The 16,248-nt window shown below is 42.2% G+C and overlaps 1 protein-coding gene across 1 annotated transcript in view; it reads right to left on the bottom strand.

Moving 5' to 3' along the window:
- Positions 1 to 16,128, bottom strand: part of RAB5A (RAB5A, member RAS oncogene family) — a 19,770-nt gene extending 3,642 nt beyond the window's left edge. Inside the window, exons 1-4 of the mRNA XM_028750106.2 lie at positions 16,004 to 16,128; positions 5,284 to 5,534; positions 3,220 to 3,371; positions 2,026 to 2,148 (exon numbers count right to left, since the gene is read on the bottom strand). Coding sequence (XP_028605939.1) covers positions 2,026 to 2,148; positions 3,220 to 3,371; positions 5,284 to 5,446 — 438 coding nt within the window. The 5' untranslated portion in view covers positions 5,447 to 5,534; positions 16,004 to 16,128. The remainder of the gene's footprint in view (positions 1 to 2,025; positions 2,149 to 3,219; positions 3,372 to 5,283; positions 5,535 to 16,003) is intronic.
- Positions 16,129 to 16,248: the final 120 nt, after the last annotated feature.

Below are 16,248 nucleotides of genomic sequence, written 5' to 3'. Positions count from 1 at the left end.
CAATTCTGGCGTAATGAAAATGATAGGTGAGTATGAAAGTGTGCAGCAATTGTGGGAATGAAAAATAGGAGTAAAACTTTAAAAAAATCCCCCAAAAACACCACTGACAAGTAACCTTTCTAGAACCCAGAAAAGCTCATCATCTTAATGCTGGAATCTAGAGCTATAGGACTATGCAGTAAGATCAGTATCAGTTATTCAGAAATCTTAAAATAGGAGCAGAAAACAAGCTTTTTATGAATGCAAAGTCTCTCCACACTACTATTTTTATTATGGAAAAGGCATGTTATGATCACAGCAACTTTAGAAGACACAGACATCATTACAGTGCTGCCTGTATCGGAAAACATCCAATTTGCACAACAGGACATCAGGATCCTCTACTTCCTGCTTCCAACCAAAGAAAGAAGTACCTTTACACAAATCAGTTATCTTTCTGGCTCAGAATGCATCTTAAAAAAAATGCACTTTGCAGACTTAATTGGGCCTTCACTAAAATACAATGGAAGAAAAACCAGCTTATGTTGAATAACACACTATCCATGAATATCTTCAGCTCCAAAGACACGTAAGCCCAGAGCAGTCGCTTTTTGTGTCTTAAAGTCATGTTTCTAACATTTGTGGCTACAAATACAGGTTTGGAAAGGAGACTGAAGGCTAGCAGTAACATTATCCAGAGAGGCAAGTCTAAAGTCAAACTAACTATTCTCAACATATAAATATTTGGCAAAACACTGAAATTTTTCCTAAAATTGCCCATTTTAGGAAAGAATATTGTAGAAGACTTGACCACTAGCAAATTTGTTATTTGCTAAATTCATGAATATATTTTGCATGTATTCAAATCAGCAGCGAACTTGCATATCTCAATCTAATGTTGATGCTTCCCTCAGTAATAAATTGTACACCCTTCCTTTAAAGCAGTTAATAGAAGGTGCCATATAAATGATTACATAGGGAATTAAAGAAAGATGTGCCCCTCCCATAACCACTGTGTGTGCAGGGACATTTTCCAGGTTTTTACTGCTTGAAATTTTTCAGAATAAGGCTCAGTGGTAGAGTATCTCCTTTGCACGCACAGGGTCCCAGATTCAATCCCTGACATTCCAGTGTATGCACTGGGGTTGCAGTATCAGACCCAACCAATATTGTTTTCACTAAACATATTGCGTTTATATTCAAATTAAAAGTTAACACACAGGTATTTCCCCCCTTTTTCATACATTCAATAACCTTGTTAGGCAGACTGTGAGGTTTAAACAGGCCCACTATCTGCTTCATGAATGAGTGGAGCCTTAACTCCAGATCCTCGTACAAACATAATGTTCAACTTACCCCACTGCAAACTTATTTACTGCCATCCCTTCTAGTAGCTTCACAGGAGAACGCTATACAGTGGTACCTCGGGTTAAATACTTAATTTGCTCCGGAGGTCCGTACTTAACCTGAAACTGTTCTTAACCTGAAGCACCACTTTAGCTAATGGGGCCTCCCACTGCTGCCGTGCCGCCGGAGCACAATTTCCGTTCTCATCCTGAAGCACTATTTCTGGGTTAGCGGAGTCTGTAACCTGAAGTGTATGTAACCTGAAAAGTATGTAACCCGAGGTACCACTGTACTCTTCAGATCTGCCTACATCATTATATATTGATTTATGTGAGAAAGAAGGTTGTGCTGCCCCACTTCCCCCAAAAGCTCATATTTTATTGAAGATGTTTGCAGGAAATAAGAATATGTTGGTCAAGGCAGTGGGTGAACTGCCCTTTCTACTTGTAACATACACATAGATTATCTGGTAGAATAAATCCTTAAAACAGTTTGCTTTCTAAACCACTTGCATTCCCAAGTTTGTGCGTGTGGTTTCCAAAGCAAGCGAAGTATGAACAACAGAAGTTAACAATATAAAAGGTCAGTGCTGCCAAAGACCTGCAGCAAAACAATAGCATGACTGAGGGGGCTTTAAAGTTCTGTATAATATTCTAGGAAAACCAGAACTTCTGATCAAATATAAGAGACATAACTTACCTGAAAATCTACAGCCCTTTTGTTAGCTAAATCAGCTTTATTTCCTGCTAAAGCTATTACAATGTTAGGACTTGCTTGCCTCTGGAGTTCTTTTACCCAATTTTTTGCTCTTGCGAAGGATTCCTGTTAATCATTTAAAGAAAGAAAAAAAAGATCATTTATTATTTTCCACTTTCATTGGTTTATACCACAATCAGAATTTAGAAAAAGAGCAATGGTGGGCGCTCATTACCCAAAAGCACATTATAATATTATCCCTTCTCTCCATACCCCTTTTGTTACAACAATTTTAATTAGCAAACCCCTAAATTTTACTTACCGTATTTTTCGCCCTATATGACGCAATTTCCCCCCTCCAAAAATGAAGGGGAAATGTGTGTGCGTCCTATGGGGCGAATGCAGGTTTTCGCTGAAGCCTGGAGAGCGAGGGGGGTCAGTGCGCACCGACCCCTCTCGCTCTCCAGGCTTCAGGAAGCTATCCGCTAGCCGTGGGAGACGCAGCTCCCGGCACCCTGAAGCTTGGGGCGCGCTGAGCTCAGCACGGCCCAAGCTTTGGGCTTCACGCAGCCCTCCGCTAGCTGTGGGAGAGCCGCGCGAAGCTCTCCCACGGCTTGTGGATAGCAGCCTGTTCTGGGGGCTGGGGTCGGGGGAAGCTCGGGCTTCCCCCGCCCCAGCCCCGCACCTGGGGGGGAATTTTTTTTCTCTTTATTTCCCCCCCCCCCCCAAAAAAAACTAGGTGCGTCCTATGGGCCGGTGCGTCCTATGGGGCAAAAAATACAGTATATTTACTTGAGGAGGAAATCCTCTTTGCATCAATTGAATTTTGAAGATGACTAAAGATTACTATTTAGATAAGGCTTCAAATGCAGCCTTTAAATTATGATTTTACTTTATACAAAATCAAAACAGGATTCAACAAATTTAAAATAAAATACGAGTTTTAAAACAATCCATGAAACTCTGCTAAAGAATCAACCTACATTATGAAAGGTATACCGAAAATAAAGTTATCGCAAAACAAACAAACAAACAAAAACAAATCAGTCAGCCAGAAACTGGCCGTAAATTGAACTTAGAACATAAAAACAGAACTATTAAGAATTTCCCCTTTTTAAAAGCAATTCACGAATACCTCAATAACAAATGCAACACTAAAAAAGTAAGCAGATTCATTCAGTTTAGTTCACACATTACCTCGTTGGTTATATCATATACAACTATAGCTGCTTGGGCTCCTCTGTAATACATTGGTGCCAAACTGTGATATCGTTCTTGACCAGCTGTGTCCCAAATCTCAAATTTTACTGTTGTGTCATCAAGACATACGGTCTGTGTTAGAAAAGCAGCTAAAGAGAAAATAAAGCAATAGGGTTTGTGACTCTACGTATGCTCATTACATTTTATTTTATCTGGAAACCACTTAACGTTAAAAAATAAATTACAATCCCACATCGCAGTAGAAAACCAAAGAAATGTTTTCATATGTAGAACATTCTTTTTTTCTTTTTTGCCAGGAGATGAATATAGTGTGTGGAATTCAGATGTTGACTCCCAACTCCCATCAACTGCAGCATATATGATGAGGGAAAGAGGTAGCAAAATCACAAGAGCCACAGATTCCCACCCCCAATGCAGCCCCCAGTGCCACTCCAAATCAGCTCAGGATCTGCGGGAACAGATTTGAAGAGGACACTGTGGGCTGCAGGGAGGAAGGAGCAGTAGTAGGGGAAAACAGGTATGCAAAATTGTGGCTCTCCAGATGTTATTGGGGGTCTAACAACACCTGGAGCAGTGTTAGAAACTGAGATATGAAAGCTAGGAGCTAAACAGCACCTAGATGGTTATGGATGCAACAACCGAATGTCTAGGTGTGCTTTTTATAACGAGAATACAAAGCTGAAAATGAATGAACTGAACTAAAATCTTATGTTCATTATGTACATTTTTATGGTCTAGTCATCTGAAGACTGCAAAAAACAAAGCCAAGAAAAAACAATTAGGTAGGATACTACAGTTGCTCTAATCAGGAAAGCCTGGTCACATATACAACATACAAGCCTTAATTCTGAGAGGTATGATGGGTTCTTGAAACAGACAAACCCCTCTGGCAGAGTTTATATATCTTGGGAAGTACGAGTTAGGCACAATGACCTCACAAATGCTGTTGTATATCGTAGAATCATAGAACTGTAGAGTTAGAAGGGACCACAAGGATCATCTAGCAATGCAGGAATATGCAGCTGGTTCATATAGGGATTGAACCTGTGACCTTGGTGTTATATAGTGGTTGGTGTCCAGAGGGCAGCACAACAGGACTCAGACTTACAGCTGTTTTCAGGAACACAATGAACGGCATACCAACAGACAAACAGGCTCCCTCGACTTGAAGCAAGATGAGTGCCACACCCCTTAGATGCCTTTGACTGGACTCAACCATCCAGGGGTCTTTTACCTTTTTTACAGGTGTTAGGCAGCATCTAGTTTTAAAGAAGCTGAATACGAATTAAAGTAGCTATGAGCTCATACACCCATGCCACAACTAGCCCAGATCTTTATGTAGGAGCTGTAGTTCCTCAATGAAGGAGGCAACTCCTTTTAAAAGAAAGAACAATAATACATTTTGCACACAAAGCACCACCTCACACTTTACTAGGAAGTTTCCTATCTTACTATCTTTGAGTGAGCTATTAAACCCATTTACCCCTGTCTTTCAAAAACTTTAATGCAAGTATCTGTTGTCAGCTGTAGATTGGCTTCACCAACCTGGCACCCTCCATACGTCTTCAACCCCCCCAGCCAGGACACACTAGGGGGCATTACAATGGGGAAGAGTGCTGTATGTGTACACCTTGATTTCTACACAACTCAAGCTTCCACAAACCTGTTACAGCAGAAGCTTAAAATTAAAAGTTACCTTTTAATCAACAGAAAAATTCAAGATAATGCAATATTCACAACATAACAAAAATATGGGGCAAATAAAAATAATTAAAGCACTGGATAAAATACAACAGGTCCACCTTGCCATCAAAACAAGAAATCTTTGATGGAATGTCCCCCACCTTAAAATCTGCTTTGGATGGCCTTCTAGAGCAAATTTGGTGGCATGGGGAGGATTACAGCAAGGGAGGAGAGAGAAGGGGAAGTTTGCTTGTGCAATGTTTGCTATTGTCCAATGAAATTTGATTTTGGATTGACAGCAGTAACAATTCCCAATAAATATACAGTGATATACATAGATACACAACATTTTCTCACCTCCAATCGTACTCTCTTGAAACTCATGAAACTGGCCTTTTACAAAACGAAGCACCAGACTTGATTTGCCAACTGCAGATTCTCCCAGAAGAACTAACTTGAATTGACATATTTTATTTCCAGCATTAGGCCCATTGGGTCTAGTTGCTCCTCGGTTGGCCATGTCCAAACTAGAAAGGAGTCCCTTGTTTCAGATTCTTAAAAAGACGATTCCAGGATGTGAACCTCGATGTGCCTTCAACTCAAATAACCTGTTTCACAAAACAGTATTCAGAAATTAGTGACCACATTTTTTTTTGCTGTTAGGCAATAAAATTGTTAGGCAATAAAATATATCCATTCAAATTAGGTATGCGTCTACTTCAGGGGTGCCCAAACTTTTTTCAAAGAGGGCCAGATTTGATGAAGTGAACATGCGTCATGCGTGAGAGCCAACAAGTTGTTGAGCTTTTTTTTAGGATTGAAGTTGTTGAGGAGGTGAAATACTACCGCGGGGGCCAGATTAAATCAGGCCGGATTAGGCCCCCGAAACGGACTTTGGACATGCCTGGTCTTCTCTTCTCTCTTCACAGCAATTCATAAATTGAATGTTACCGTATTTGTCGCCCCATAGGACGCACCTAGTTTTGGAGGGGGGGAAATAAAGGGGGAAAATTTTATTTCCCCCCCCAGGCACGGGGCTGGGGCGGAGGAAACCTGAGCTTCCCCCGACCCCAGAACAGGCAGCTCTCCACAAGCCTTGGGAGACCGTCGCGACTTCCTGCCGGGCTCCCATGCCTTGCGGATATCTGCCAGCCTCCAAACCGCGTCGGGGGACAGCGGGAAGGCGCGCTGCGCCTCCCTGCTGCCCCCCAGCTTGTGGGGCTGGCGGCAGGGAGAAGCGCGCTTCTCCCCACCGCAAGCCTCCAAACCAGCCCCGGGCTTCGAGATGCAGGCTGCTATCCGCAAGCCTAAGGAGCCCAATGGGAACTCCCGCGGGCTCCCAAGGCTTGCAGAGAGCTTCCTTCAGCAAAAGCCTGCATTCACCCCATAGGACACACACACATTTCCCCTTCATTTTTGGAGGGGAAAAAGTGCATCCTATAGGGCGAAAAATACAGTGCATTTTAGCAGTCTTCAGAAGAGAATCCCTCCAGCATAGATAGATTAGCTCAATTATGCTAGACATTGTATACCTCACAGTAGATGGAATTAAGGTTCATCATATAACCAAACTTAACGTGCCAACTAACAACTAAGGAAGCTCTTGTGACCCATTAACTATTTTATTCACATTAAAAATAGCTTTAGGCACACTACTACAGACCTTGCCTGTCTCTGTGGATAGCAGTGGTGCCTATCTGGTGGACTCCACAGGTTGTATTGTCACTGGGACTGGAATATACAAAATAGCTAAGAAATCTTTCTCTAGTGCAGTGTTTCCCAACCTTGTGCCTCCAGCTGTTTTTGGACTGCAATTCCCATCATCCCTTGCCACTGGTCTTGCTAGTCAGGGATGATGGGAGTTGTAGTTCAAAAACAGCTGGAGGCACAAGGTTGGGAAACACTGCGTGCACATGTTATAGCACTGACCATTTCAGCTTGCCCAACAACAGAGGCTGATGAGTATGTGCTAGGTATAGGGTAGAATAAGGAGATAAAGAGTTGGGTAGGTTGGTCTGGGAATCTCTCATATTTTGACAGACTGAAGTCAACTGACCATGAACTTCAATAACTCAGCCCTCTGCAAGTGATATTCCAAGGCAATGTACTTGGTAGAGGACCAAGAATGTTTATGGGAGGACCAATGATGTCAAGGGGGGTGGGGGTGGATGATCTGTTAATTCCCCTCTCCTTTGACCCAAATGTGGCTCAACCTGAATTGCTATGCCACACCATTTATCAGGCCTCTTTGCAAGTTGATCCAACAGAGCTGGTTTGCACAGGAACTTATCAGTTGCTGCAACAAGCCTGCTTTATCGCAGATTGCAGACACAGCAACTGCTGGGTTTTTGTGTACTAACCAAAAACCCTGTTAGAGACATTTGGCAAAAGACTTGAGTAAGCAGAGGGATAGAAAGTTTTTCACTGACCACATTCCCTCCACCCCCCGGCATGTTAGTACAGGTTTCCAGTTTGTCTGCTACAATAACTCCAACTGAATTCTACCTGCTCTACATAGCAACTTCTACAAAAATACCCACTTTCTCCCTTAACTCATCTGTCATTGTCTACCCTCTGGTTACCAATTCTCATGCATGCCCCAACTTTAAAAAAGACAATTCACAAGAATAATAATTTGTTGATCTAAGAAACAGTATCAAATTCAAATCCTAATTGTTTTATTGCAGCCTGCAACTTTAAATACTGTTGAACAAATATATAAATTGTTTCTGCAATATATTTACAGAACAACAACAGTTTCAACAAGTGTTTGTTCAAAATCTAGATGATCACATTCAAAGTGCTTCCACAAACATGCTAGGAGGGAGTAGAAATAGTTGCCCCTTGCCCATGAATGTTAGGTGGCATTTCCTGAAGTGTGGGGGGCTGCCACATTTGTGTGATGACAAGCATTCTATATGTCACATCAGCACAGTAACCCTGCATAACAGTCACAACACAATCCAGATCAGGATTCTAACTTGTATAGCAAGTCTCCACATGTACAGCAGAATGCCTGCCACACACACTTGTCCTCCAACATGTGGAGGGCAGCAAGAACATGAAAAATGAGGTAGAGCCAGCTTGTCATTCTAATTACACCCCTACCTACATAAGGTTTCTTTATGACACTATATCACTGCAAACAAGAAAATGCAAGGTCACATTTAACATGTCTGCCAAATCTGAAATCAGCAACCATGGGGACCAAGCCCATCCTTGCTGTTCTGTGGTGCCAACAAGATTCTCGTCTTTGCCTAAACCCAGCTAATATTCACTACCATTTTCATGTGGACTGTGGAATGCTCTGGATCCTGGATTGGTCATCATCAGCTACCTTTTAAAACACACACAGCTCTTTGTGACTAAATACTTGTGAAGATGGAAGGCCCATTCATTGTACTTAAATCCTGCCTACTAACTGAACTTGCTGAAGTGGTTTACAATATATTTAAAATACTTTAAAAAGGCGACAATTTTTAGGGCAAGGCAAAGGTGTATATGGTTTTATCTCTAGTTCTTATATATTCCAATTTTCACTCTAGCTGAATCTCCTAGAAATTACTGATTAAGAGTAGTTGGATATTAGGTCTCACATAGGCCATGGCTTCCTCACAGGACTGCTGCTTTGGTCTCTCGCAGCTTTTCTCTGTTGCTGGGTATACAAACTGCTGTCAAAAAAGTGCTACAAGCATTCCCCTAGTTCTAAAATCTTCTAACTGCCACTCTGATGCTGAACCTGTGGACCACAGCAGGTCTCTTAGGAAATAATACTGGTATACAAGTGCCTAAGTAGACTGATGTTAAGTCCTTTACAGCACAGAGTTTCCTCATGGGACTACTTATGTCTCCCATAGCCTCTGGCGGTAAATGCTGGAAGGACACTTACCATTTAAACATTTAATGCAGTGGGACATATTCCAGAGTCAACATAAACACTGCATATAAATCCTGTCTGACTGCTTAAGAATTTCCTCAGAATTATTCCACTGGATCGCCAACTATTTCACATCCTGTTCTGCATTAATCAGGCCTTACTCAGCTCAGTGGCACCTTTCTACATCCTGGACAAAATGAAACTGATACTATACAGAAAGGATGGGTGTAACAAGACTCTGGTTGCTTCTCCACTTATCGTAATGGCTACTTGTAACTTTGGAAGAATGAAATGGTTTCCTCAACCTCAAACAACAACATTTTCCTTTATATAGCTTCATCCTTGTCAAGCAGGTTAGCAAAACCCAGCTCACCTGAGAAACATCTATTCAGCTCCAACATAGAAGTTTCCCACTAAAAACATGAATAGCTTAGCTGTTTTCTATCTGGATCTCTATGATACTACAAATTTCTATACTAATACAGATAATAATTTTAAGAGCTCAGAGTTTATTGTTTGACAAATGAGTACTGCAACATTGGAAATAGGGCTTTAAAAACCTATGGTATATGGCGGTATATAAATTCAATAAATAAATAAATAAATAAATAAATAAAGATATCTTGCTTGCGTGTATGGATTTCAATTAAGACTGCTATAAGTCTTACACCTAAAAGTTTGTGTTGCCTCATTCATTCCTACTTTCAAAATGCACAAAACAAGCTTACACTTGGAAGGAGCAATGATCAGCAAATACTGCAACTTGAGGGGTAAAAATAATAATAGATAGTATTCAATCCTCCTAGTTATATAGATTCTCAGCTGTGGGTGCTCTTGGAGCCATCACTGAATCACAAAGTCCAGACTGCAGAAACATACTTTTACACAATGTGCCTGGTGAATGGTTGTGAACATCTCTAAGATATGGATTAGGTCAACAATCATCATTCATAGGTCACTAGTTTGGTGTAGTGGGTAGAGTGTTGGACCAGTACCAAGAAAACCCAGATTCAGCCTCCTCTCAACCATAAACTAACACTGATTAAGTTTGAAGAAACAAGGGCTGAGAATGGCAACCCTATATGCAGCCCAAAGTTCTGATAAGGTGAAATAAAAATGTAATAAGCGATGCCTTTATAACCATGAAGATTGATGACTGTAGCATGTTTTACATGAAACTGCCCTTAAAAACCATTCCAGTCCAACCCTCTTGATGTGGACAAGTTGCTGAGAGTACATTGCCCCATGGTTCATCATCTGTACACAGTCCAGTGCCAGAAGCTCAGATATATAAGCCAGGCACCAAATGGCTCCTTAAACAGGTTTACAGATGCCAAAATGGAATGGCTATTTGCCAGTATGGGGCCAGACAGCTTGAAAACTGTATTTTTCAATACGACTTTTTGGTTCCTGAAATTCATTCTGATTGTGCAGATAAAATATAATGGATAGAATTCTACAGGATCTGTTCTAGTGTGTGAAAACTGACAAGATCCAAGGATCTCCAGGCATGCACCTCCAGATAGTGGAGTATTCAGGCACCACAATCCTGTCATACGTTATTGACACAAATCAAGGTTCATGTTTTGATTTCAAGTAATATAACAAACTTGAATCCTATTACTACCTTCTGCCCTTCGCCTGATCACTGTCTTAGCTTACATACAACATACATCTAACAAGTCCGAATACCACATAAAAGTAGCATTCCCAGTGGGTGGAAACCTTTGTCCCAAGCTCCACCAACGTTCCAAGTGTGCACATATTCTGGCGATACCATAAAACTTTCTAATTTGGCCAAACTGGTTATTCCTGCAGCATTTAAAAATGCTTACTAAATACAGTGGTGCCTCGCAAGACGAAATTAATTCGTTCCGCAAGTTTTTTCTTCTTGCGAGTTTTTCGTCTTGTGAAGCACGGTTTCCCATAGGAATGCATTGAAAATCAATTAATGCGTTCCTATGGAAACCGCTTGCCAGGCTGGTGGTGGGGAGAAGGGCTTTTCTCCCCACCGCAAGCCTTCAGGACAGGTACGGGAACAGAGGGGAAGGCGCGCAGCGCTTTTCCTCTGTTCCAGGGGCTTGCGTGGGAGGAGGGTTTTTCCTCCCCACCGCCAACATTCAGAACAGCATTCTGAATGTTGGCGGTGGGAAGGAAAACCCTTCTCCCACCCCAAGTCTTCAGGACAGCCATCCGAAGGCTGGCGCGGGGAGAAGGTCTCTCCACCCCGCAGCCAGGCTTCGGAGCATCCTTCCGAACCCGGGCGGCGGGAGGAGGTGTTCCCGCCCCGCTGCCCGGCTTCGGAGCATCCTTCCGAACCCGGGCGGCGGGAGGAGGTGTTCCCGCCCCGCCGTCCGGCTTCGGAGCATCCTTCCGAAGTCGGGCGGCGGGAGGAGGTGTCCCCGCCTCACCGCCAGGCTTCGGAGGAGGTCCGAGGACAGTGGGGAAGACGCGCTGCGCTTCCCCGCTGTCCCGGAGATTTCCCTATGGGCTTTCGTCTTGCGAAGGAAGCCCATAGGGAAATTCGTTTTGCGAAGCGCCTCCAAAACGGAAAACCCTTTCGTCTAGCGGGTTTTCCGTCTTGCGAGGCGTTCGTCTTGCGGGGCACCACTGTATTTTACAATTTCTTGCTAACTTCTGTTTCCATAAAATTGGTTGCTCCACCTTAAGCCTCTTTGAGAAGGACATAAACCATTATCAAGATAAAAAGAATTATGCAGCTAGTGAGCTTAGTACAGCTTGCAACCAGACGCCACCCCAACTCAAATGTCATAAGGCAAATAAATAGCTTTTAAAACTGAGGGGAATTGCAAAGGAAGTTTGTTGTAAAGCATGAAGAGCAGCTTTTATTATCACAAGCTCCTTTCATGAGCCTAAGCAGCTATTTGAATACCAGACAATTTACTTTTATTTATTAAATTTTAAATGAAGTGTTCATTACTACATTTCAATCTTTTATAGGAAAAGTCCTTTAGACACTTTCCGCAAAAAAGAATCAATATTCCTTGCATTTATAGGAGTCAAATGTTAGATATTTTAAGTCCTGATAAATTAAAAGAAATGTGCTGATTAAATGTTTTAATCTTTATAATGCTCTGACTTTAATAAGACTATATATGCTTACTTTTCTTTATATAGCTCCTCTAACAAAAATATGTAAGTCTTAAAGTGTACACAAGATAAATATTCAACAATGGGCAAATCTGTTGCTCTTCTTATTTTTCAACTCAATGCCAAAATGTAAACAAGGAAAAAGATTGCACCAACTTCTCTTGTTTGTTACAACTACAGAGGCATTTCCAAACATTCCTGAAAAGATGGCTGTCTGCTCCTAACCTATCTTAAAATATTACACCATGTTATTAAATACTGCAGTTTCACCAAATCACTGGATAACAACCACTCAAAATTATTCAAATTCAGTTACTAAATGCTTGCATATCCAACTTTCTCATTTGATGCTTCATTCCTGCTTACTTCAATGAAAATCTAAATTAAATACAGTGGACGCTCGGGTTGCAAACGTGTGATACATGCGGCAGGCACATTCGCAACCCGCAGCATTCGCAACCAGCAGTGCCGTGTCTGTGTTTGTGCGGGTTGCGATTTGGCGCTTCTGCGCTTCTGCGCGTGTGCAAAGCGTGATTTAGCGCTTCTGTGCATGCGCCAAAACCCGGAAGTAACCCATTCCAGTACTTCTGGATTCAGCATGGTGCGCAACCCGAAAACGCGCAACCTGAAGCGTCTGTAACCTGAGGTATGACTGTACTGATAATCTGAAGGCCAAAGAAAAATATTGTTCATATAGTCACCCACCCACCCCGCACAGTGGTGATTTACAACCAACTGCCCTATGAGCAGAAGAGGGAAAACTACCCAAGCAAACACTGCAATTATCATCAATGATTGCTAATACTTTAGCTTTTGTGTTCCTGGTTATTCTTCTTTACAGAAAAAATAGGGATTAAAAGGGGTTATAGATTCCCCCTGCCTTCTTTAGGGCTGGGCGATATCAGTTTTTCAACACTGCGGTGTATCACCAGCCAAACATCGCAGTTTGATGATATACCGCGATGTTGAAAAAACAAGATGCATTGACCTCTGCCCGTGAGACACCAGGTGAAACTGCCCCAGCTCTCACCTTGAGAGCTGAGGTGGCTTCACCCAGGTGCTTTTGGGCTAGGGCAAAGCAGTTTATTTGAGCAGCTCAGCTGGAGAATGGGAAGGTTCCCCCTCCACAGCTGAGACAGCCCTGGTGCTCTCCCCCCTAGCCCTGGAGTAGGCCGAGCACCCGGGCTCCTTTAACTGCTCACTGCGGGGAGCGGCAACCATGCTTCCCTCAGCTGAGAAGTTTCACAGAGCCCCACCCCCAATCTGCCTCTGACTTGTGGGAGCCAGCACTGGGCTGGGGACTCCTTTAACTGCTCAACTGAGGCAAGGGCAGCTGCATACTCCTCAGTCAAGTAGTTTAAAGATGCAGAGGGAAGAACAAGCTGTATTGATGCCTGCGCTGTATGAGGGCAGAGTGGGATGATGGTTTCACTCAGCGATATATTGCTGGTGAAACCGCTGCCACTCCTGAGTCCCTCTGTTAGCATCACCCACTGGAGGAAGGAGTTCTTGACTATCTCTAGCAGACACTGGCTAGCAGAGGGACTCAGGAGCAGTAGTGGTTTCACCAGCGATATACCACTGAATGAGGCCACCATCACGGTCTGCTCCTCATAGCAGTCATGGGCAATATATCAATATATCGCTTGGGCCTAGCTAGCCATCTTTATTTAGAAATGAATTGTAGGGTGCAAGAGGAAGGGAGAAAGAAATTACTAGTGAGCCAACCATACCTAACTTAGGTCAGGGGTGCACAACCTGTGGCCCTTCAGATGTTTCTGGACCACAACTCCCATCAGCCCCAGACAGCACAGACAGTGATCAAGGCTGATGGGAGGTGTAGTCCAACAACATCTGGAGGGCCGCAGGTTGTGTACCCTTGACTTAGATGATGCCGTGCACCCACATAAAGTGGAAAAAAATTACAACGTTTTCTAAGACAATGATGTTTCATAAAAAGAAACAAAATATCTGGATTTACAGGTGTACTAGTTCTAATTTCAGATATACTTTGGAATTCATATGCAGTGGTGCCTCGCAAGACGAAATTAATTCGTTCCGCGAGTTTTGTCGTCTTGCGATTTTTTTCGTCTTGTGAAGCACGGTGTCGGGAAAGTTTTGGAAAAGCTTCAAAAACCTCAAAAAGCTTTAAAAACCTCAAAAAAGGCCACCACACCGCGTTCTATGAGTTGCTCCTCAAAGTCAAGTCGCAACTGTATTAACGGTGTTAAGAAAAAGGAAACAAACTTGCAAGACGTTTCCGTCTTGCGAAGAAAGCCCATAGGGAAAATCGTCTTGCGAAGCAGCTCAAAAAACCCTTTCGTCTAGCGAGTTTTTTGTCTTGCGAGGCATTCGTCTTGCGAGGTACCACTGTGAATGCCAAACTTTCTCCATATATTGGGGGGGGGGGGGAATTATAACTTTATCATGATTTAGTATCACAATACAACTGTCAGTTATTAGCTTGCAAGTTTTTACACTCATTTGCTTATTTATTCATGAGGCTGATGGATGATGGAGAACTCCATCTTTCCTTTGCAAGCCCATCTTAGAAGTAAAAAGCAGGTTAGTAAAATCATTTGCACTTTAGAAATGCAATCACCTGGGGGGGGGGACATAATGTTACCTGCCTCGTCCACCAGCCCTCTTCATTTCTATGCTGGACATGTGATGACTGGGAAGGAAGAGGATTCATGGAAGCCAAGCAAGCTGGTAAAGGAGGAACATGGTATTCTCTGTCCCTTCTCCACTTTCTTGGTCTTTCCTGCTGGCCAAGGAATAAGTGGCTTCACTTCCTTTGTGGCCAGCACGGAGACCAAGCAAGTGGCAGATGAAGGACAGAAGAGGCCACATTCTTCCTCTATCAACCCACAGCCTGACCTGCATGGAATATCTGGCAAGTAGTTAAAATGCAAAGCTGCTGTAACGCTCATCAAAATGTCCAGCTTTAATATTAGTTTACTTGTTAATACAGCACTGAATACTTCTTAACTCTTTTTCAAGTTTAAATACATATATGAAAATAATCAAACTGTAATAAATCAATCAGTACACTACATCATAAAACACCAGGAGGAGCCTCTGAGAATACCATTTCACTGAGGGACAAAAAACAATGGGATTCCTGTGTGTAAGAAAATAGATATAAATAGGGGCCAAAGTTGGAGGGATACATGAAAATAATTTTCATCCAAATTCAATAAAAAGTTGGTGCTATGCAACCTAATCTTATTCATGTTTATTCAGAAGTTTCAAGCAATTCAGTCTTTACTGTACATGTGATTGCTACCTAAGTGTGTTTAGGAAGATATTATTTTTTGTTTGTTTAATATATGGAATTGTTCAGTAAGGTATGAAATTGTAACTTCATAATTTCTGTGCTTTGTATATGTTCTAAATTATTTCTCAATATTTTAACTCCCAAAGAATTACTAGTTTATTAGAGTAGTGCTTCACATTGTTATTTGTGGTAAATTTTACTGCATACAAAATGAGTTTGTATGGGAAAACAAAGTGCGCGCCCAACAAGTTATCACACGATCAACTACTCAATACTTTTACATAGATATCTAATGCATTTGTCTGCTGACTATTCACATACACACTGCACTGTAGTTGCAGACTCCTTATAAACAAATCTTTACATAAATTAACAGATTCGAACAGCACAAAGTATCTGAAACAGTTTAAGATAAAGGGATTTCCACTTAAGCTGTTTTAAACATTACTGCACTTTACATGTACATCCCAGACATTGATCAACCAACCAACCAAAGTAGTGGGTGACACATATTAAGTCTGAAGTGCTCAAATTTAACGATTTGCCTCTAATTCAGTCAATAACTGATGGACAGCTACATAAATGACATAGTAAGGAACTGGAAGTGACGATATTGTAACTACCTGTGCTTCATTCAAATTGATCGAGCCTTGAATTTTCTTTAAAGCAGCTTTAAAAGATGAAGCCAACGTTAATACCTACTAGTCTCTCTCTACACATGTTAAGAACGGTTCAGGAGATCGTGCCCCTGATACACCGGGAATTGCTTGGATTTAAAAAACACACACACAATAACAAGTTTTTCTTACCCTGATCTCGCATTGCCACCACAGGATAATCAAACTAGCACGACCGCAAAGCGTCCACCGAGATAAAATAAACAAGCTACTTTCTTAATTCTACCTCCACATAGACACCTTTTGCACATCAACCGCCCCCCCCCCCCTTTTGATTCGCCACAAGCGTGGGAAACCCGAAAGGAAGGAGTTGCCTTTCCCTCCCGGCCACTCTGCAGAGCGAAACACGCCGCTTTTTCTTTTTAACTCTTTCCTGG

Source organism: Podarcis muralis, chromosome 12, assembly GCF_964188315.1.
Source record: "Podarcis muralis chromosome 12, rPodMur119.hap1.1, whole genome shotgun sequence".
Lineage (NCBI taxonomy): Eukaryota > Metazoa > Chordata > Lepidosauria > Squamata > Lacertidae > Podarcis > Podarcis muralis.
This window is presented reverse-complemented; position numbering and strand designations above follow the sequence as displayed.